The following is a 22,219-nucleotide window of genomic DNA, read 5'->3' on the forward strand; positions in this document are numbered from 1 at the left end:
CTCACATGTTACTTGAGGCTATTTTGTTGTTGTTGTTGTTTTGAGACTTGGTCTTGCTCTGTTACCTGGGTTGGAGTGCACTGGCCTCTGCCTCCGGGGCTCAAGTGATCCTCCCACCTCAGCGTCTGGAGAAGCTGGGAATACAGGCATGTGCCACCACACCTGGCTAATGTTTGTGTTTTTATAGAGACGGGGTTTCACCATGTTGTCTGGACTGGTTTCTAATTTCTGAGCTCAAGGGATCTGCCTACCTCAGCCTCCCAAAGTGCTAGGACTACAGGTGTGAGTCTCCATACCTGGCCTCGTGAGGCTATTTTTATCTGCACCTTAGTATCTGGGATAGTGGTGCCTTCCTAGGCATGGGTAGGTACCCACATACACAAAATATCAATGCTAGCAAGTTTTTATTCTTTGAGGAAAGGTTTAGTTTTTTTTTTAGCTCAGAGAAAGTAAGTTTAGTTTTTTAGCTCAGAGAAAATCACCTTATTAATCTATTGTAGATGAATAAAGTGATTAATGTTATTGAGCAAAGCTGAGGTATGATTCTAAGATAATGAGGTTTGTCTTCTACTGAGGCTTATAAACTGAATCTGAGGCTGTTACAGAAAAGAAATTGCCGTGCGTTGGCAGCACTGAGGAATGAGCATTCTGCCTTCTAAGATGTGTGCTTGTAAGTGTCCGTTCTGAGATGTTTTGTAACAAATCAGATTCATTGCATTATAGCCCTTCTTCATTAAGATGGGTCTAACAAGGAAAACCTCAGAAGCTCACCCCATCAAAGACAGCTGTGATAGAAATATCAAGTAATAGTAAGTTTGCTGCTGTGATTTTTTCGGAAGGAATTTGCTGGCATCAGCAAAGAAAATTTCAAAGTGGCTTAGGTTGTCTCCATTGGCTTTTATTCATCTTTGCCTTTAACAGAATGAAAAAATGTCTGGGCTGTTATAGCTTTGTTCTAATGTGGCCCATAATTTTGTCTATGTTTTACATCCCAGTGGATTCTTAAGTCCAAATATGGTATTGCTTCTCAGAGAGGTCTTCTTTTCTTTCCCTTCAATCTATACAATATTTAGTAGATTTATTTTGAGGTCAAGATTATCTTTTAGGTCGACCTGCAACTTAAAACCTGCTAGGCTAATGTATTTGAATGAGCATGGGAGGAACTATATGTGAACATTCTGATCATTTTACATTGTCAAGCCTTTGCATATAAGAAAGCATTCCTAAGAATTTATGAAATTGCTTTAAACTGATCATTTCTCTAAACCCCATCTCTTACTGGTTCTTCGTTTCCATAGGTACCATACCAGAAAGACTGTCATCGAACCCTCACAGGGTCAGTGTCAATGTCATGCTTGTATAACACTGTCAGAAACCAGGGGTACTGCTCTGCCCCTCAGTCTGGCTTGACAAGGTGAAAATTCAGGGACAGATGAGAGGAGGGACCAAATTCAAGACAAAGGACAGACATAGGCCAGAACTTGATGTAAGGTGTGGATAAACAGCGTGTTCTAACAGAAGTGATGTATCAGAATCTTCCCACATATTAGAAATGAAAAATGCCAATGTTTATTAAAAGAAATGAAAATCTGAAGCATTGGTTTTAGGGAGATGGACATATGTTATGAGTTAGAAGGCCAGGCTCTGGAGACAGCCCAAGTTGCACTCCTAGCTCCTTGCCTGTAGGCTGCTTGCTAACGTCTCAGTACCTACATTTCTCATCAGTAAATTGGAACAGGGGCTGATTGTCCTGCTGCATAGGGTTGATGTGAGGAATAAGTGAGGAGAGCATCTTGGGTATTTAGGAAGCCCTCCATCTGATGATGGGGCCAGTGTCCCCGGAGGTGTGGAGAAGCGACCTGGGCTGATGCTCAGCAGCTTTGTCAACTTGTCATCCATTCATTCCCCAGCAAGTCTTCTAACTTCTCTAGGCCTTCATCAGTTTCAGCCTTTGTCAAATAAGGGATTTGCTATATACAAGTTCCTTCCAGAAGGAAAATTTTATGTTTTTAAGGTGAAATTTTATTTCTCCCAAACAGCAAACCGAGAATAAATAGTAGTTTACAAATTAAGAGATCTGTTTATAATACACACTGGGGCCTATTGGGGCTGGGGAGGGGTAGGGGAGGGAGAGCATCAGGTAGAATAGCTAATGGAGGCTGGGCCTAATACCTAGGTGATGGGTTGATCTATGCAGCAAACCACCATGGCACACACTTACCTATGTAACAAACCTGCACATCCTGCACATGTACCCCAGAACTTAAAAACTGAAGGAAAAAAAAAGAGTTCTGTTTAGAAAAGTTAATGTTCTGTTAGGAAGACATACTTGCTAACTTCAGGAACACATTGATTAAACGGACATTGTTGCTTTCCTGCTGGAAATTGAGAGTCTTGCCGTTCTGAATGACCATTCTCCACCCAGCACTAGACACTAGAGACTAGTCTTTTCTTTCTGTCTTTCTTTCTTTTTCTTTTTTTTTTTTTTTTTGTTTTTGGAGACAGGGTCTCTCTATCACTCAGGCTGGTGCAATGGTGCGATCTCAGCTCACTGCGACCTCCACCTCCCAGGCTCAAGTGATCCTCAAGTGATCCTCCCACCTCAACCTCCTGTGTAGCTGGGACCACGGGTGCAAGCCACCATACCTGGCTAATATTCTTGTATTTTTTGTAGAGACAGGGTTTTGCTTTGTAACCCAGGCTGGTCTCGAACTCCTGAGTTCAAGTGATACACCCACTTTGGCCTCCCAAAGTGCTGGGATTACAGGTGTGAGCCACCATACCCGACCTAGAGGCTTTTCTAAGGAAGGCAGAAAATGTTTGCCTAACACAGGTGAGTAATGCCAGCCATAGAAAGATAGTCATGAGTTTGATATTCTTTCCTGCCTGGTGTTCTGAAAGTAACATTTTAATAAATTAACTGTAGTAAAATTATTGCATTGGAGATGCTTTATAAAAAATATGCTTTATTGAGGTGTGATTTACATACAATAAAATGTAACCATGTAAGTGTACAGTTGAATGTTTTTCTTTTCACTGTCATAGTCTTTGCAGAAGTTGGATACTTTTTGACAAATGTTTACATCTGTGTAATAATCATTGCCTTATCGACTTTTATTTTTTGGTTTATTTTATTTTATTTTTTGAGACGGAGTCTCGCTCTGTTGCCCAGGCTGGAGTGCAGTGGCGCCATCTCGGCTCACTGCAAGCTCCACCTCCTGGGTTCAGGCCATTCTCCTGCCTCAGCCTCCCCAGTAGCTGGGACTACAGGCACCCGCCACCACGCCCAGCTAATTTTTTTTTTTGTATTTTTAGTAGAGACGGGGTTTCACCATGTTAGCCAGGATGGTCTCAATCTCCTGACCTCGTGATCCTCCCGTCTCAGCCTCCCAAAGTGCTGGGATTACAGGCGTGAGCCACCGCGCCTGGCCTGCCTTATCGACTTTTAAAAACAGCTTTATTGAGGTATAATTCATACAAGATTCCTCCATGTAGAGAGTATAATTCAGTAGTTTTTAGTATCTTCACAGAGTTGTGCAGCCATTACTTCAACCTAATTTTATACCATTTCGTCACCCCCCCAAAAAGAAACACCATATTCATCAGCAGTCATTCTCCTCGTCTCAGTTCCCACTCCTAGCCCTTGGCAACCATTGATTTACTTTTTGTCTTTATAAAAATTTGCCTGTTATGGACATATCATATAAATGGAGTTACACAATATGTGGTGTTTTGAGACTGGCTTCCTTTACTTAGCAAAATGTTTTCAAGGTTCAACCATGTTGTAGTATGTGTCAGTACTTTATTTCTTTCTATGATTGAATAATATTCCATTGTATGGATACATCACCTTTTACTCATCCATTTATCAGTTGAGGGACATTTGGATTGTTTCTACTTTTGGACGGTTATGACTAATGTTTCTATGAATGTTTGTGTAAAAGTTTTTGTATATTCTTACATGTTTTCATTTATCTTGGGCATATACCTGGAAATGGAATTGCTAAGTCACATGGTTACTCTGCGTTTAACTTTTTGGGGAACTGCCAAACTGTTTTCAAAGTGACTATACCATTTTACTTTCCTACCATCCACGTATGATGGTTCCACATCCTGGCCAACACTTGCTATTGTCTGTCTTCTTGTTTACAGCTATCCTAGTGGTATGAAGTTGTGTCTCAGTTGTGGTTTTAATTTGCATTTCCTTGATGGCTAATGATGTTGAACATCTTTTCATGTGCTTATTGACTATTTTCTAGAGAAATGTCTATTGAAATATTTTGCCCATTTTTCTTTTTTCTTTTTTTTTTATTTTTGGTATAGAGTCTCACCATTGGCCATGCTGGAGTGCAGTGGTGCATCTCGGCTCACAGCCACCTCCGCCTCTTGGGTTCAAGCGATTCCCCTGCCTCAGCTTCCCAAGTAGCTGGGACTACAGGCATGTGCCACTATGCCCAGCTAATTTTTTGTATTTTTAGTAGAGACAGGGTTTCACCGTGTAGCCAGGATGGTCTCGATCTCCTGACCTCGTGATCCACCTGCCTCAGCCTCCCAAAGTGCTGATATTACAGGCCTGAGCCACTGCGCCTGGCCCTTGTGCCCATTTTTCAACTGAGTTATTTGTCTTCTTATTGTTGAGTTGTAAGTGTTCATTATATATTCTGATCAGATATATGATTTGAAAGCATTTTCTCCCATTCTGTGAATTATCTCTTTACTTTCTTGCTGGTGTGCTTTGAAGCACAAGTGTTTTTAATTTTGTAAGCCCAATTTATCTAGTTTTTTCTTTTTGTCACTTGTTTTTGGTATCATATCTAGGAAATCATTGCCTTACCAAGATTATGAAAGTTTGCTCTTATGTTTTCTTCTAAGAGTTTTAGAGTTTTCGTTCTTAAATTTAGGTCTGTGATTCATTTTGAGTTAATTTCTGTGTATGGTTTGAGGAATGAGCCCAGCTTTAATTCTTTTGCATGTGGTTATTCAGTTGTCCCAACACCATCTGTACGAACATATGTTTTCTTTTCTTTCCTCTTAAAATTCTTTCTCCCTTTGATTCTTGGAATCACATTATAGACGCTGAAAGAAAAATAATAGTTCCCTCTTCCACTCCTCTCTATCCTCTGTTCCTACTCCCCAGAAGTGATCACTCTATAGACTCTCTTGGCTGTTTCTTCTGGTTTTTACCTCCAGTTTCTGGAGGATTATTTAAAACAGTATATTTAATTTTGACACATTTTTATAGAAATTCCTATTGTGTTTTCATTATTATGATGATATATTATTATGACAGTATTTACTGCTGAGCCAGGCAGTGTACTCTGATTACCTTTCCTTTCTCTTTAATTCCCACTCCTCTTTTGTTTTCATTTGCTTGCTCTCTTCAGCAGCCTCGCTGATCTGTCTTACTCTCCGGCAGCTCTTTAAAGTGCTTGCCAGTCCACTTCTCTCCATGGCAGATCATCTTTCTCTTCTGTCTTTTCTCATTGTGTGTCTGTGTTTTTGTTCTGTGAGTCATCCTTCCTGGACTCCTCTCTCTTGTTCCATTCATTCTAGGCTGGTCGCTCTCCATGATTGCTGTCTTCCTGAGGCTTCATATTGCTCTTCTTTTAGGAGCTCCCATCACCTCTCTTCTCTCTACGTGGGTTCCTGCACCTCCTAGCTTAGTGTGGATTTTTCTGTAGGAGATCCTTTACATACAGTCAAGGAACCTGATGCCCAGACTAGTGAGGTCCCTTAGCTAATATCCTCGAGCTAATTAGTATTTTCTTTTCCAGCTCAAGGCTACTGAAAGTGAATTAAATTCAATTAAAATGCTGAGTCAAAAGCAGCTGTCTTACTCTGAGTGGCAGTATTATTGATGAGGACTAAAATGCTAGGAACCAAGTCACCAGGAAACCAAGAAGGCCAGAAGTGGCACTACATCCCCAAATACAGCCATAGAGGCCCCAGCTCCTTCCTCACCACATCTCTGTTCCTTCAGAGGCTGCTTCTCTTTTACATACAATTCTGAAGTGCTTGGCTATGTGGCTTTCTAAGGCACAACAGATAATCTGAAAATGTTTAAATTTAGGAGCAGGGGGAGTACAGAGATGGGCACACTGTGAGCCATAAGAAGTACTAGTTAGCTAAGGGGACAGGTGGGGAAATGATTTTTTAAAAATCAATCCATAATTAGTAGAGATCTGAAGTATGCGTCATTTAATTTGATTACAGAAGACCGTACATGAGTCAGGATCACATAGAGACATCACTTTATTATGGCATTCTGGAGTGACTGGCCTCTCTTCCTCCCTGCCTTTCACGCTCCTTCAAGAGATTTGGAGATTTGCATGTGTTGTGACATGCAGGCATTAGAGATAATTATTAGTAAGGTAAAACTGGAAAGTGTTTTGATCTTCTGCTCTCAACAGAAAATGCAGGTTGTGTTGCAGTTAATACAATGACATTATTAGTTTTCTCTTAATGTTACTTTTTTGGGGGGGATCTTAGCTCTTTAAAGACTTATTAAAGCCCTCCTAACACTCTCAGTGACAGAAATCAGTGTTTTCAGACCTCTTCCCCTCCCCCCCTTTAAAGCTATGCAACGTTTTCTTAAAGTACAATGATACGTGGAAAAAGTATACAAACCCATAGAGTGGAGGCGCTATGTTGGTGAGAGCTGGCTGACCCTTTTTCTTTCCTGCCAAGCAGCCCAGCAGGGAGCAAAGAGAAGCATGTAGGAAGGAGGGAGACACATGGCTCCCGGTCTCCTGGGCCTGCGGGTACCAGTGACAGTGCATGCAACTAAAACCTGGATTTTGTTGACCTGTTGCATTCTTAGCCAAGTGCCTTACGCTCATTAAAATGCCCTTCCCTCACTCAGTCCTAGGGAGGGAGGTCATCTCACGTGCTCATGTATCAGCCCAGCTGGCTGCTACTGGTCCTGTTTCTCACAGAGAACCCTCCTTGTTCTTCCCAGCCATTGAATCTTTTCATCCACCGAATCCACAAGAGCCCAGCTGCAAAAACCATAGAGACCATCTCTCCTACCCCATGGCACAGCCTGTTGGTGGGAAGGGGGTCCCACCACAGGGTTGCTTGGGCCTTCTGTGAATAAGAATTTGGTAAGACAGAGAGCATATCACATCCACCTCACTGGGTGCACAACCCTCTTCCCTACTGTGTTAAGTTCTCTCTGAGCCCTGATCATCCTGCAGTTTCTGCTTGCCATTTAGCCTCTAAGTCTCCTGGCCCACTATTCTTCCCCGCCTTTGCTTGACCTGCCTGCATGCATATCTGAACCCTGAATGCAAACAGAGATCGAATTTTGTCTCTGTAGCAGATCTCTTGGCATGGGATGGGCCAGTGAGTAAGTTTATAGAGCAGGTGGGGACTTTCTCTCTGGCCAGAAGGATCTCAAGCTGGTTTCCACCTGGAAGGGACGCTGTACCGCAAGATACTGCGATAGTCAGAGAGACAGGCTCATAGCTTTCTCCTCCTTGTGGAAGTTTATATGAAATTCGTTTCTAATGCTAAAAGGACATATAAGCCAGTTCACAGGGGAGGAGGAGTTGAATTCATCCAAATCACACTTAACTAGTTTTCATGGTAATTATTAAATTGCCTAAATTTTCTTCCTTCTTTTAATTGACCTCTGTATATAGACATACTCAAATGCCTTTGTGTTTATTTCTTCCTATCTACAGACATATGATTATCTGGAAAAAGATTAATTATAGGATAAATAAAGTAACAGATCCTTCACCTTTGTAAATGTTGCATTAAACGCTAATGACTTTCTAAAATGAGACTGTAAGCACCAAAGAAGACAGGTACCAGGACTGCTTATTCACACCATCCTTCACAGGGCCTGGCATGGTGCCTGGCACCAAGCACCCAGTGCTGATTTAATGAATGAATGATTTATTGCAAGAGGTGATACATCAGAACTGTCTGCTGGAGGAGGTATTAGGTGAGAAGCTCATATTAAGCTTTAAAATTATGAGCAGACTAAAAAATATTTGTTAAGAGTTGTCTCACTATATAAACAAAAAGTCACATTATCACTTAGCTACAACCAAATTCTTATTTGAGTCTATTAAATCCATTTTTTTTAAGGATATGAGACAGTAGGTGAAGTATCATTTTTAAAAATTGAATTGGTAGGAGGAGGCAGTAATGTTTGGCCATTTTGTTGTTGTTGTTCCGTCTGACATGGACCTGCAAGGGCAGGGCTGGCTGGTCGAACATAAGGGTCTTCCTGGCTAGCTGGGGGACCAGCAGGCTCATGACCCTACGACTCTGCATTGGGAGGTGTAGAGAAAGTGGAAAGGCCTGGTGACAGCAGCAGGCCTGGGCCAGGCCCAGGGCTTTGTGAGGGAAGAGAGCTACAGTCCTCATGGGGTTGGTAAAGTGGGCTGGCTGTGTCCATTTGGAATTGATTACAGTTACAGGGATGGCTTGCAGAACTCCAGGGAAGGAGGACCCTTGGCAGAGTTCCTCTCGGCTGCTGCTCTTTGGGAATCAGCTGGACTCTTCTCAGGCTCTGTTTTGGTTCCACAGTGCCCAGATTTGCACGGAACAGGCATAGCCATGCAGGGAGACACTCTTGACCGCCCGCCCTGCCTTAGTTCCACGTTGCCGAGAAACGTGAAATGATTGTTCCGTCAGCTATGGCCAGGCCTGGGATGAAGTCAGAAACACACAGGATTCCCAGGAGCCCACTCAGCGGTGATGAGAAAACAGTCATAAAGAAGAGGTTTAATTGGAAATTCAGTTTGCTATATGCGTAAAGATGTCTTTGATGTTTAAAATAATTAATATTTTTGTGAGTTGCTTTCAAGTTTTTATTTGACCTGTGGGGATACAGGATGGTAGTGGAGCTACAAAAGTATTAGCCAAATGATGTATGTACAGAAGTCAGCACAGTGTCAAGGAGGAGGACTGGGCTCTGCCAGTTACCTGCCATTTGATCTTATCTTTTCAAAGCCTCATTTTACAGGTCTCGAAAATGAGATAATGATTGGTGCTTGCTCACATCTGAAGCTCAGTATATCCAGAATTCTGATCTCCTGCTCAGTCATACTTGCTTGGTCCTCAGACATTTCTCCTCGTCATTTCTGCTGCCATTGTCTGGGTTCAGGTTGTCATCTCCTGTTTCTAAGATTACATAGCAGCCACTTAACTAGTATTGTCTTCAGCTTCTCCCCTCTGCACCCATCCTCCCCTTTGGAGCCAGTGGTCCTGTGTGTGCTTATCCTGTTTGACAGAGAAAAAAGTTCCTAGCACATTATTCAAAATAGAAAGATAGAAATAAAATAAAATCTTTACAATCTGCTCCAGTTTATCTTTTTCTTTTATTTTAAATGTGGTTTCTTTATAATTAGTATTTTCATCATTGTTATGTGTATATCATTTAAAATATGAAATAGCAGCACCACAAGGATTTTAAGAAAAAGTAGCAGACCCCTGCCTTCAGTTCTTCCTATTCCCAAATCCTGTACTGCAGAAAATACCTCTTTTTACCTGCTTATATGGTAATTTGATTTGCCAGTTTTGATGTTATCTATTGACTTTTCTCTACACAGAAAGTTAGCACTCATACCTCTCGCTTTCCATCTGCTCACATAGAAGTTTCCCCTCTTTCCCTTCCATAGTTGCATTACAATGTTGAGTTAAATCTGTATGTAATGCTTATATTATTATAATTTTGTAAGTATTTTTACTGCCTAGCCAAACATATACCATGAATACATTTTCTCATTGTTACAATGGTTTGTTTTTCCTGGAATTTGGAGTTGCCTCTTTTTTGGCAGAGTAGGGGGTAGTCATAGTTTTCTTTGTTTCTATCACTATTTTCCTCCAGAATTATCCAAATGAATTATAAAGTCCTTCCAAAAAATATTTTCCCACAATCAAACCCGTCAGGTAACGGACCAGCACATTTCTTCGTGTCTTCCTGGAGATGTCATCCTGCTGCTTTCTGAAACAACGGCATTCAAGGCTCAGCGCACAGACGTCATTTTCTGTTTACCTCCACCTCTCTTCTGTGTTAGATTCTCCTTTTCTCACACCTTCCACTGTCTCGATTTATTCCTTTTTTGGTGGAACACAATTCTAGTAACTTTCTGAGAAGGAATGTGGATATGGGGTAAGGACTTGGGGGTCTCCTGATAAATGCCTTGCTGCCGGCATTCTTGGAGCTGAGCAGCAGAAGGGCCCCGCTTCTCCATGAAGTCCTCTCCCTGCTCATCACTGGCCTGTCGCTGATCTCTTTGTTCTAGCCTGCATTTCCGGTCTCACCTTCCCCCATCATACCCTCCTTCCTTCATGCGCACATCACATTGCACTTTCAGCCCTCTGCGTTAGTTCACACTCTTCCCTTAGACTTCAGGGTTCTTCCCCAATATTCTACTTGGTAAAAGCCTAGTCATCAATCTAGATGTCTAGTGAGGTGATAAAATTATAGTTAAGAAACAGCATGGTTCCCTGTCTGGAAATCATGCTCTTTCTCAATTATAATTTAGCTCTTGCTCAACTTTGGTTTAGCAAAGCATGAAAGGTCAGTTTTTAGGCAGGTGTGTGAGAATCATTGGGTTTGGGTTGTCAGCTCTCGTGATCCTTTTTGGGATGAGCTAGGATATAATTTGTTAACAAATAAAAATTAGTAGTGTTTCTGACACGTGGTGGTGTTTGTCTGAAATATGTCCTTAACATTGCCACTCAGATGTTGTCTCCATCAAATTGTTTTTGAACTGCTGTGTTTTTAGTAGGCTTCTGTATTTGTTTCCTATGGATGATATAACAAATTACCACAAACCAGGTGGTTTAAAACAACAGAAATCTATTCTCCTCTCTCTCTCTTTCTCTCTTTAAGAGACAGGGTCTCAGGCTGGGCATGGTGGCTCATGCCTGTAATCCCAGCACTTTGGGAGGCTGAGGTGGGTGGATCACTTGAACTCAGGAATTTGAGACCAGCCTGGGCAATATGGTAAAATCTTGTCTCTACCAAAAATACAAAAAATTAGCCGGGTGTTGTGGTGTTGTGGTGTGTGTCTGTGGTCCCATCTACTTGGGAGACTGAGGTGGGAGGATTGCTTGAGCCTGAGAGGGAGAGGTTGTAGTGAGCCAAGATCACACCACTGCACTCCAGCCTGAGTGACAGAGTGAGACCCCATCCCAAAAAAGAGAAACAGAGAGAGACAGGATCTTGTTCTGTGACCTGGATGGGAATGCATTGACTATTCACAGGTGCAACCAAAGCAAGGTACCCATTGAGATATGTGTTGTATGTTGATAATCAAAAGATATTTCGTCTTCTGGCCATGATGATCACATACCATCAGTATTTTGCTGGTTCATTTGTTCACTTAACAGATAAACATGCCATAAACTAGGCCCTGTGCTAGGCACTGGCTCTATAAAAGCTATAAAAACAAAATACTGCCCCTCAAAGAGCTCACAGTTCTGCCAGAAAAGCCATCTTGCCCATGAGGGTCCTAACGTATTATTTAAATACATCCTTGAGTAGCCATAGAAATAAAGAGTTAAAAATACAAAGAGCAACTCTGGCAGGAATGTTAGACACATGTGGAAGGTGCGGAGGGGACTAGTCAGAAGGCATGTTTCATGATTTACCAACCAGAGGTGTTTGGAGCAGGCTTTTGGATGCAAAGTGGCTTTATGATACAAAGATTAAACTCTCCACAGAATCCTCTCCGTGTATTCAATATGAGCCCCTTTACTTCTTGCTGTAAAAATTTACTCCATCCTGTCCCCAAGGAAGATGTTTTTATAAGGTACAAAGGAAATGGAAGGTAGTCTTCAGCCTTTAGAGATGTTTTATTGCTTTCATTTGTTTCAGGGTACTTGACTACACTCAAAATTATTTCTCTGGGGTATTCTTACAAAGCTCTCTTGGATTCATCTAATAAGGAAGAATAATTTGGAATCCCAATTTATCATCTGTGTTAGAGGTTCTAATCCGTGGTTTCTTTACAGTGCAGTATGTTTTGGATAAATTGTGATCCCTAATATAGTATCTAAGTTTGTCAGTGATTTCTTTCCAAAAAAAGATTGACACACATTTAAGATTATTCATTAATATAATTACGCCTTTTCATTTGCATTCCATCCTGCTTTTTCATTTGGGAAAGAAATGTGCAGAGGGACAGCTGGTGCCTCTGTAATTACACATAACCCCCAGCCTGCCTTATCTGTGCACTCCTGGGAGCGGGTCACAAATGTCATTCTCTGTCTGGCGTGTTTCAATTTTTAAAAAAATGTTGACAGGCCTGGTGGTTCCATTGTGTAACCATTTGTCAGGTAAGAGTAGTTTGTTTTATTTTTAACTTTTGCAGTTAATTTAAAAATGGTTTTAAGCTCTTAGAATTTAATTCAAGTTTTCTAACTTTGTGCTATTCTCGCAACTTTTCTGAAATTTGAAATTATATCAAAACAAGAAAGCATCAAAGCAATAGGGAAAAACAATGCTTAAATGGACCTTCTGTGGGTCCACTTGTCAAACATTAGTTTGATAAACATCATCATTTTTGAAATGTAATTAATTTTCACGGCGAGGCTGAATCATTCGAATGAGATTTGCACCTTTCACAGTCTTTCATCCTCCTGCCCATTTTCCCTTTCCTTTATCTGATACTCATGAATAATAACAAAAGCAAGAACTAACACTTATGAAGTAGAAAATAATTTTACTTAGGAGTAAAAAGGCTTGTGGAAGTTAAGCTTTACTGGCCTTGCCATATTCTTGGAATTTTCTTTTCTTTTTTTAAAAAAATCCCCAGGAATATGTTGTCATTATAACAGACTAGCTCTTTGGAGTAAGCCCCAGACCTGTCTCCTTACGTACCAGGCCAACGGAGGAGGGCCTAGACTTGTCAGCCCCAGCCTGAAGACTCAGAAGAGAAAATCTTTGATATCCACATGAAGATCCACACCCAATCAGAGTGGCTGGCCAGTGTTTGCCCCACTGGTCATGTTGCCCTGGGCTCAACATATCTGTGTTATCACATTAGATGTTTTTGTAATTTGGGATTTCTCTTCTAAGCATAGATGTGGACATTTCAGGCACCCACAAACTATATAACCAAATGCAACCCAGCTCAAAGTTGATATTCCCTGAGCTTTCCTTTATGCACATGACTTAAACACATGACATATTTGTCTATTATTTTATTTTAATCTGTACAAGGAAAGAAAGGTAGTGATACAACAGTGAATTGTTCAGATAGATTTCTGTTTCTGTTTGCTTTCCATATTCTCTATTTTTTATAATAATAAATTTGGGATGATGTCTAAAGACTAAAAAGTAGATTCAGATTTTGCTTACTGCTTTAACTTATTTAAAAGTCCAGTTTTTAGGAGGAGTAAGTAGATTGATTTTCCTGTCATGCTAACATGAGACATTTAATTTTTATAATGTAATCTTAACGTTCATTAGCCTTGTGGTAGAGCAAGATAAAATAAATAGCATTTTAAAAAGCGATTCTGGGCCAGGCACGGTGGCTCACCCCTGTAGTCCTAGTACTTTGGGAGGCCAAGGCAGGTGGATCACTTGAGGTCAGGAGTTCAAAATCAGCCTGGCCAACAGGGTGAAACCCCATCTCTACTAAAAATACAAAAAAATTAGCCGAGCGTGGTGGCAGTTGCCTGTAATCTCAGCTACTTGGGAGACTGAGGCAGGAGAATTGCTTGAACCCAAGAGGTGGAGGTTGTAGTGAGTCAAGATTGTGCCACTGCACTCTAGTCTGGGTGACCGAGTGAGACTCCATCTCAGGAAAAAAAAAAAAAAAAGTGATTCTGATTACTCACATTCTTCTTTTTTTTTTCTAATCCTACTTTTGTTAGAATTCCATATCTCTAAGAAAGGAGGAACACCAAAATCATCGAAGGTTCAAGGACCCTCTCCCATAATTGCTATCACAGAAAATGTTCTTTTCAATTCTAGTCCACCTGAATATAAACCACCTATGAACAGAGTTCTCAGTGCCAGGAGAATTTCATGAGTTTGGGAAGCATTTTTAATCTCTGCCGTCAGTTTGGGAATTGTTTCATTTCTCTGCTAATGAAGAAGTCCAAGACCATATGCAGTCTACAGAGGTTCTACCTACGGATCAAAAGTTGGGAGCATACCAGCAGGGTTGGCACCATGAAGATTCTAGTTCTCTCTATTGGAGTCTCAACTGCCGAGCCAGCACTCAGATACAGAGCATGGTGGTTCCCAAAAGTTTTGGGAATCCATATTGTGAACAGGCTGACACTCTGCCTACCTACCGTTTAAGGGAATTTAGACTGTTTGGGAAACAATCATTTAAGAAGGCGTGCCTGTGCTGCCTACCCCAGAGTAAGGCGGCGCAGTCTCAGACGTACTGGTTGGAGGTTTGAAGCACAGTAATACACTGGCTGGTCCTTTCATTTGTTGGTTAGTCTTTGTGTTTCTGGTATGAGTTTGTACGTTTAGATAATCCAGTGAATCTCTGAGCTTTTTCTTTGTGAGGTCTGTTTACGCATTTGAAAATATCAGCGAATATAGTTCCATTGGTGTTTTGCGGCTTTTAGCTTTTGATTTCCCTCCGAAGCTACTGCCATGACATTAACCTTTGATGAAGTTAAGAGCATCAGAGGGTAGAAGAAAATGATTACCAGTGGTTAACGATGTCCCGATGTGTTAGGAGTTTGGGAAAAGTGCACATTTCCATGGAGTCTGCCTGCTCACTTGGTGAGAAGCTCCCTGACCACACGTAAATTGAGAAACAGATTGCAAAATCAGTTTTGATTAAAATGGGAATTTGAGCCTGCCACTGAGAAGCAACCATCTTGCTATAAATTATTTATGGCATGAGCATAGGCTTTAGTATAGAGGCTGTAAGCCTTTTTCCATCTTGCTTTAAAAATTGATTTGATTATAAAAAGAAAATTAATTTTGCTATTGAAACAAATCTTTAAAAAGGGATTTTAAAGTGACCCTAAGGTAGAAAATACAAAAAAAAAAAAAAAAAAAAACTACCAAGACTCTTCCAAAGAACCAACTTTGTAGCTGGATTCTACAAAAAAGCATAAATGCTGAACCCTGATTAACACACTTTATCATATTATATACATGAGATGTTTCTTACAGAGAGTACATCAGTGATGTAAGGAGCCTATTTTTGTGGAGTCCTCAGCTTTACAAACATATTTAGGTTTATTCCTGTGCTAACTAGGTTATATCATTATCTCCCAGTTGAGACTGCACATGGATAGTCCACTGAGCAGTGTGACATGAAGATGGATGGGCCTAGTAGACAGATATCAGGCTGCTGCCAAGCTTGCAGCGTTGACTCCTCTTCTGGGATCATCACATGCCCACTTCTCCCCACCCATCTCAGCTGTTATGTCTTGCTGTGGGATCAGACCCTCAACCCTATCTCCTGCCTGCCATGACTTGACAGGGAAGTTCATTTGGGAGATTAAAAATGTAGCTGGACAGATACAGTTTTGTGAATGATTGGAAACATGATGTATTCTCTGCTTCCATTGCATAGGGTTTGAGGTATATCTTGTGGACCAACATTATCTATTATATGTCCCCTCTGGTCCTATTTGTCTTTGCCTACTTGATCTGACATGGGCTGAAAGAAGTGGGTTCAGTCTTCTATGACTCTTGTGTTTCTCTTTGCTGTTTTCTAAAATTGTACCTGTTCAATAAATGTTCATTCCTTGTTTTCTATGTGCCAGGAATGGTTCCCAGCTGTGGGGACCCAGTTTTGAATGAGACCGACAAAGTCCTTGTTCTCATGGAGATGACATTTCAGGCAGGGTTAGACAGACACTGCACAAAGAAAGAAACAAGATAATTTCAGATGCCGAGACGTGTGACAAAGAAAATAAAAGATGGTAACTTGGTGGCTAGTGACTGGAGGTGGTTCCTGCTTAAATACGATGGTCAGACAGCCTTGAACTTTCAAGTTGAACTCTGAGTGAAAAGAGAGAGGCACCTCCTAGGGTCTGGAGGAAGTGGTTCTAGCAGAGAGAACAGCAGGTACCAAGCCTTTGAGATAGAAGCAAACGTGAAGTATCAGAGGAGCGAGTTTTACAATCTTTTCCTTGCACATGTATGCTGTTGGATTCTCAGGATAGTTTTCATTTCTTTATAGCTTTTATTCTCCATCACTGCACATGCCCTGCTTCATCTCCTGTAACTCCAGTGTAAGTTTCTGACATCACATCCCTGACATTGGTTTGCAACTGCCAGCAGGAATTTGCCTTTTTCACTGTGGGCCTCATCTGAGTCATGAGCTATCTCGTCATTGACTGGAGTGGTCTCCATGGTTGTGTGCATGTGCCAAGGTGGGGGCAAAGGTTAAATGATCCATGGTGGTATGGGAAAATATAAGAACTTTTATCTATATTTAGTTTATTGAATTCAAAAGAACTAATCAAAAGATTGATGTCACCACCAATAAATCATAAGTATGAGAGGGGGTGGTTATGTTTACTGGCTTGGAATCATTCCACAGTGTATACCTACAAAATCACATTGTGCCCCATAAATATACACAATTATTTGTCAATTGAAAAAATTGGTATCTGCACCCTCACTAGGTTGGTGCATCGAAAGGCCCTCTGTCTGGGAAGGTGACATGAAGGAGGGAAGGGTCCCTCCTGATGGGAAGGACCTGACTGTGGTACCCTTTCCTGTTGGCTTACCCTTGATTGGGACATCATGCAGCCACATGCAGCAGGGTGTTGTCATGTGGATGATTTCATAAAAACACAACCCATCTCTAGTCCTCACTTCACCCCAGGCCCCCAGTGACATATTGTAATGAAAATAACCAGTGTCTTAAATGGAGGTTCATACTCTTTTAGTGCCCCTCTCCAAGATGGGTGCATGTCCCCAAGCTGAAATTTGGACTATGAGATTTTAATTCGCACTGAATAGAAGCTGAAGAAAAAGAAAATGGACTTTTATAAGCCACAAGCAATTTTTTTTTTTTTTTTTAAGATGGAGTCTCACTCTGTTGCCTGGGCTGGAGTGCAGTAGCATGATCTCGGCTCATTGCAACCTCCGCCTCCCGGGTTCAAGCAATTCTCCTGCCTCAGCCTCCCGAGTAACTGAGATTACAGGCATCCGCCAGTACGCCCAGCTAATTATTTTTATTTTTAGTAGAGATGGGGTTTCACCATGTTGGCCAAGCTGGTCTCAAACTCCTGACCTTGTGATTTGCCTGCCTTGGCCTCCCAAAGTGCTGGGATTACAGGTGTGAGCCACCACGCCTGGTCTGCAAGCAATATTTTTGTGTCAAGAATGAGAAACTTCAGTATTTCAAAACCTCTTGGGAAAACTCTCATATGAATGAGCTTATATTTGTGCAGATAAAACAGAGATCCACTTTGAAATGGAGAGAAGTTTAAGGTCAATCACTGGTGGGAAGAAGGTTGTTCAGTGCATGAAACTTTGCAATTCATGTCTTCTTGATGGTCTGATCATCTTATATGAAACATCTCTTTTTGTTGTTGTTGTTGTTGAGACAGAGTCTTGCTCTGTCACCCAGGCTGCAGTGCAGTGGCATGATCTTGGCTCACTGCAACTTCTGCCTCTGGGGCTCAAGTGATTCTCCTGTATCAGCCTCTCGAGTAGCTGGGATTACAGGCGTGCACCACCATGCCTAGCTAATTTTTGTATTTTCGTAGAGAGGGAGTTTTACCATGTTGGCCAGGCTGATCTCAAACTCCTAACTGCAGGTGATCTGCCTGCCTCAGCCTCCCAGAGTGCTGGGATTACAGGTGTGAGCCACCATTCCCGGCCTTTTTTTTTTTTTTTTTTTTTTTTTTTTCCTTTGAGGCAGGGTCTGGCTCTGTCATCCAGGCTGGAGTGCAATGGCATGATTTTAACTCACTGCAACCTCCACCTCTTGGGCTCAAGCCATCCTCCCACCTCAGCTTCCAGACTAGCTGGGACTATAGGCACATTCCACCCTGCCTGGCTAATTTTTGTATTTTTGGTGGAGATGGGGTTTTGCCGTTTTACCCAGGCTGGTCTCGAACTCCTGGCCTCAAGTGGTCCTCCTGCCGCGGCCTCCCAAAGTGCTAGGATTATAGGTATGAGCCACTGCATCTAGCCATCTCTTATTTTTTAAAAAATTTTCACCCTTAATTTTGTGTTGTCTGATTTTCACATTGCCCTCCCTTTTTCCTTTGGTTATGGGTTCCCAGATCTTCCTCCAGCCTTTTGTTGGGAGAGAGAGTCTGCATGTGGAGCCAGAGTTTTGTCTCAGCTGAGCAGGGTGAGGGTGGTGGGTCACTTCTGCCAGAGCCCCCTTGAACCAACTTTGTGCCTTGGGGGTAGGGGTTAACAGGGCAGAAGCCAAGGTTATGAGAGGATTTGTAAGGCCCTGGGCACCACTGGAACTACACTGGGACCCAGGAAGGAGTGTCGGCCCTGAGTTGGGGAGTGAGCATGTACTCCCTGCCTCCTTCCTTTCTTTCTGCAATATGCTTATTGGGTACCTTCTGTGGGCTAGGCATTGGTAAGCATTAGGGTGTCAATCATCAATAACTAACAAAAATAGATGCAGACCTTATTGTCTCTTGGAGGAAGCTGGCAGTCACATCAATCACACAGAAGCAGGAAAAATTGCAATCTTGAATCATTGTTTCAAAAAGAGGTACATGATGCTGCCTGTAAGATAAAGGGTGGGTTGCCCTGGTCTGGAGCCTTAGAAGGTTTCCATAAAGAAGGAGCCTCGAGTCAAGCCTGAGCCTAGGGAAGGTGGGATAGAAGAAGGAATGGGGAGCTCCTTCCAGCAGAGCCAAGGTCCTTTCTGCTTTGCCCTGCTCTGTGTTCAGCTCCTGGCACAGGGCTGGCGTCTGGTGTATGCTCAATAAATTAAAAACGAGTGCATGAACAGAGGCCAGCAGGGCTGGAGCAGAGCACAGGGGACAGTGGGTTGGCATGGTGCTGGAGAAGCTGGCAGGGGCCAGACCTCACAGAGGCTTGTAGGTTATCATATACTTGTAGGAGACCACATAGGTTATCATGAAAGGAGACCACATAGGTTGTTAGGAAAATCAAGATAGTTTTTAGAGCAAAAGGGGGAGCTATTAATAATTACGCCTGGATAGAGAAGTGTAAAATGCAACTGACTTGGGCATACTGGGATATGGTCAACCTCTTACCAGCTTCCTAGAATTTTCGTCTTTATTCTGAGAGGAGTGGAAGGCCCCTCCAAAGGTTTTCAGCTGGGATGAGGTTTGGGGTGTGGAGGCAGGGCATGACATGATCACTCTGGCAACAGACTGGTAATAGATTGAAAGTGAGTTGTTGCAGGGGAGAGACCATGGAAGACGGTTACAGAAGGCCCAGCCAGGCTGCAGCAGGTGGTGGCTTGGCCTGGAGGCATGAAAGGGGTTAGAAGTGATGAATTGCAAATGGCTGCTGAGGAAGTGTGGAGGTCTCAGAACTGGATAAGTCATAGTGCCACTGACTGAGTCAAAACAGGAGGAGGGAGCAGGTTTGGAAAGAACGTGCAGGTTTTGTTTGTTTTTTTGAGACGGAGTCTTGCTCTGTCACCCAAGCTGGAGTGTAGTGGCGCGATCTTGGCTCACTGAAACCACTACCCTCCTGGGTTCAAGCAGTTCTCCTGCCTCAGCCTCCCAAGTAGCTGGGATTACAGGTGTGTGCCAACATGCCCGGCTAATTTTTGTACTTTTAGTAGAGATAGGGTTTCACCATGTTGGCCAGGCTAATCGCAAACTCCTGACCTCAGGTGATCCACCGTCCTCAGCCTCCCAATGTACTGGGATTACAGGCATGAGCCACCATGCCTGGCCCAAGAACATGTAGTTTTGTCTAGGGTAAGAGTCAAGGTATGAACTTAAGAGGTTTCATCCTTAGTCTTATGAATTCCTAAACCAGGAGAGAATAATGTAACTACCTGTGTTGCTTGCACGTTCAAGCTCCATCGTCAACCCTCCACCCAGGTGTTCACTACTCACATATGCCTGAATTTTATTAGCTAAAAACAAGTTCTTTCCTTCACTAGAGATTAATGTATTTAAAAAGCAAATATTGAGTAAATTTGCATAGAAGATCAAATGGTTTCAGAGGGGCAAGGGTTTTGGAGAATGCTTTGTTTTGAGAAAGCCTGAAGACCCTGAGCTGGAGGCACACTGTTTAGAAAGATGAGCCTGGAAACACTAGTGAGGGAGAAAAGTAAGCAGAAATGGACTCCGTAGACTCCACCAGGGAAGTCTGAAAAGTCAGGGCACTGTGGGTGAACTTGAATCTGAATTTAGAATGGCTCTCACGGTATCTATAATTTGCAAACTTCTTATATACTATTTACATAATAATTCTCCACTCAGAGATCTTTAACACACCTTCTTGTTTTTTGGAATGTGAAGAGTGTTATAGCTAGTATGGACAGAGGAGAGGGTAACTTTAAAATGTGGTGAGTAGGGCTGGGCGCTGATGGCATACGCCTGTAATCACAGCATTTTGGGAGACTGAGGCAGGAGGATCGCTTGAGCCCAGAAATTTGTGGACAGCCTGGACAACATAACAAGACCTTGTCTCTTAAAAAAAAAAAAAGATTAAATAAATGTGGTGAGTCGGTTGCAGTGAGCAGTGCTTCTGTGTCATCACTTAGAAATATTGGAACGGTTTAATCTTTCAGTCGCCTGTTAGTTCATGCAAGGAAAAGGAAAGGCAGAGAGCCTTGTTTCTTTGCATGTGTGACACTCAGAAGCCAGCAGTTCTGCAGGCTGTTTCCTAAGGTCTGGCCCCCTTGGCAAACGTTACCTTGGCTGCAGGTAACTTTGTTCTTTGTGAATAATGCCAGCCTGGCCACCATTGCCCTCTTCTGGTAAGGGGCTAATGCTACAAATGTACTGAGTTTTACAAGGAAGGAAAACTCAAGCTCGTTTTTCACTTTGGTCAACTACGCTATGCCAGCTGGCATAAATCCCTACAATGAAATGAATGTTTGGTTTAAAATGTTGTAATGTATACTCAGACCATGGAACCATGTGAGGGTCTAACCTTATTTACAGTTTTGGCTTTGAGGACTACCTTGGGTATCCATATCATTTCCCACAGTTGGGCCACTTTCTGTTTGGCAAAAAAGATTTCTTTCAGCCTTGTCTCTGCCTATGAAACCCTGTCTGGCTGCTTCATTAGCTAACACATGTGTGAATTTGCATCATTGATAATGGCAGCAAATGCAAGGAATATGGTTTTAATCAAATTTTAGTATCTAATATCTCTGAAGCTTAGGGCACAGAACATTAGAGGCCTGGGATAAACAATTCATATTCAATAGGATTTTAGCGTTTCTTGGTAACATATTTACACAATTTATAATTTAGAGATGAGTTTATGTTACATGGTAAAACGTGAGAATATGTTTTACTACATTGGGAAGGGGCAATGAAGATATGGGGCTACTATGGCAGTTTATGCAGGAACTACTTTAAGGGCAGTCCTTGTTGCCCTACCCAGTGCTTAATTTTTTGTGACCAATCTTTGGTTGGCACTTCCCTTTCCCTTCCCAACTGGGAAGAAGGTAAATACTCCAGTCAACTAAGTGGGCTTTGTGTTTAATGGAACCCACAGTGAATACTTACAAAGAAAACACTATTTCGTGAGGCATGTACTTCCTTACTGTAACCCTTTTTAAAATTTAGATTCCTAAGTAATTCATTAGGTTGCAGTTTGGCCCGAAGAGTATCACAGATAAAAGCTAGCTACCATACTCGTTTGGATATTAGGATCTAAAGACATAATGTTAATCTTTTTAAGCTGGATCAATTTGATATTTACCATTCAGTTGATTCATGTAATTTTTCTAGGAATTGAATAGCAACAGGAAATACATCTAATATCATGACCTCCTTATGACATTAATAATACATGAGAAGAATCTTAACGTTTTACCCCTATGCGAATACCCCATACAAATTACCCAAAATAAAAATGGTTAGGTAACAAGGTCTCTCAAGAGAAGGGACAACATGATCATTTAGATTTTGACAAAAGTAATGAGATAGCCTATTTTTAAAATGTTATCTGTTCACAATTCCTGAATTTATTTTTTAATTCCTTTCTCCTTGCCTTCAGCTCTTCCTTCATTGGTTTAGGCCCTGTTAAAAGCTAACAGTGATGTAAGAATGCTTTATAGAGCTGGGGTAGTTTGTCAGCCGGCCAGGTGATGAATCATGGAATAGAATTCTTTCTATG

The 22,219-nt window shown here is 41.9% G+C and overlaps 1 protein-coding gene across 4 annotated transcripts in view; it reads left to right on the forward strand.

Annotated features, from left to right (window-relative positions):
- SLX4I (SLX4 interacting protein) overlaps positions 1-22,219 on the forward strand; it is a 203,531-nt gene that overhangs the window by 84,434 nt on the left and 96,878 nt on the right. The window contains exon 1 of one of the 4 annotated variants that reach the window (XM_011741151.2): positions 5,327-8,806. The exons of the other annotated variants lie outside the window; for them this stretch is intronic. Coding sequence (XP_011739453.2) covers positions 8,774-8,806 — 33 coding nt within the window. The 5' untranslated portion in view covers positions 5,327-8,773. Of the gene's footprint in view, positions 1-5,326; positions 8,807-22,219 lie in introns of those variants that run through there. 4 annotated transcript variants of the gene reach the window in all.

The sequence above is a fragment of the Macaca nemestrina genome, chromosome 15 (assembly GCF_043159975.1).
Source record: "Macaca nemestrina isolate mMacNem1 chromosome 15, mMacNem.hap1, whole genome shotgun sequence".
NCBI classification, from domain to species: Eukaryota; Metazoa; Chordata; class Mammalia; order Primates; family Cercopithecidae; genus Macaca; species Macaca nemestrina.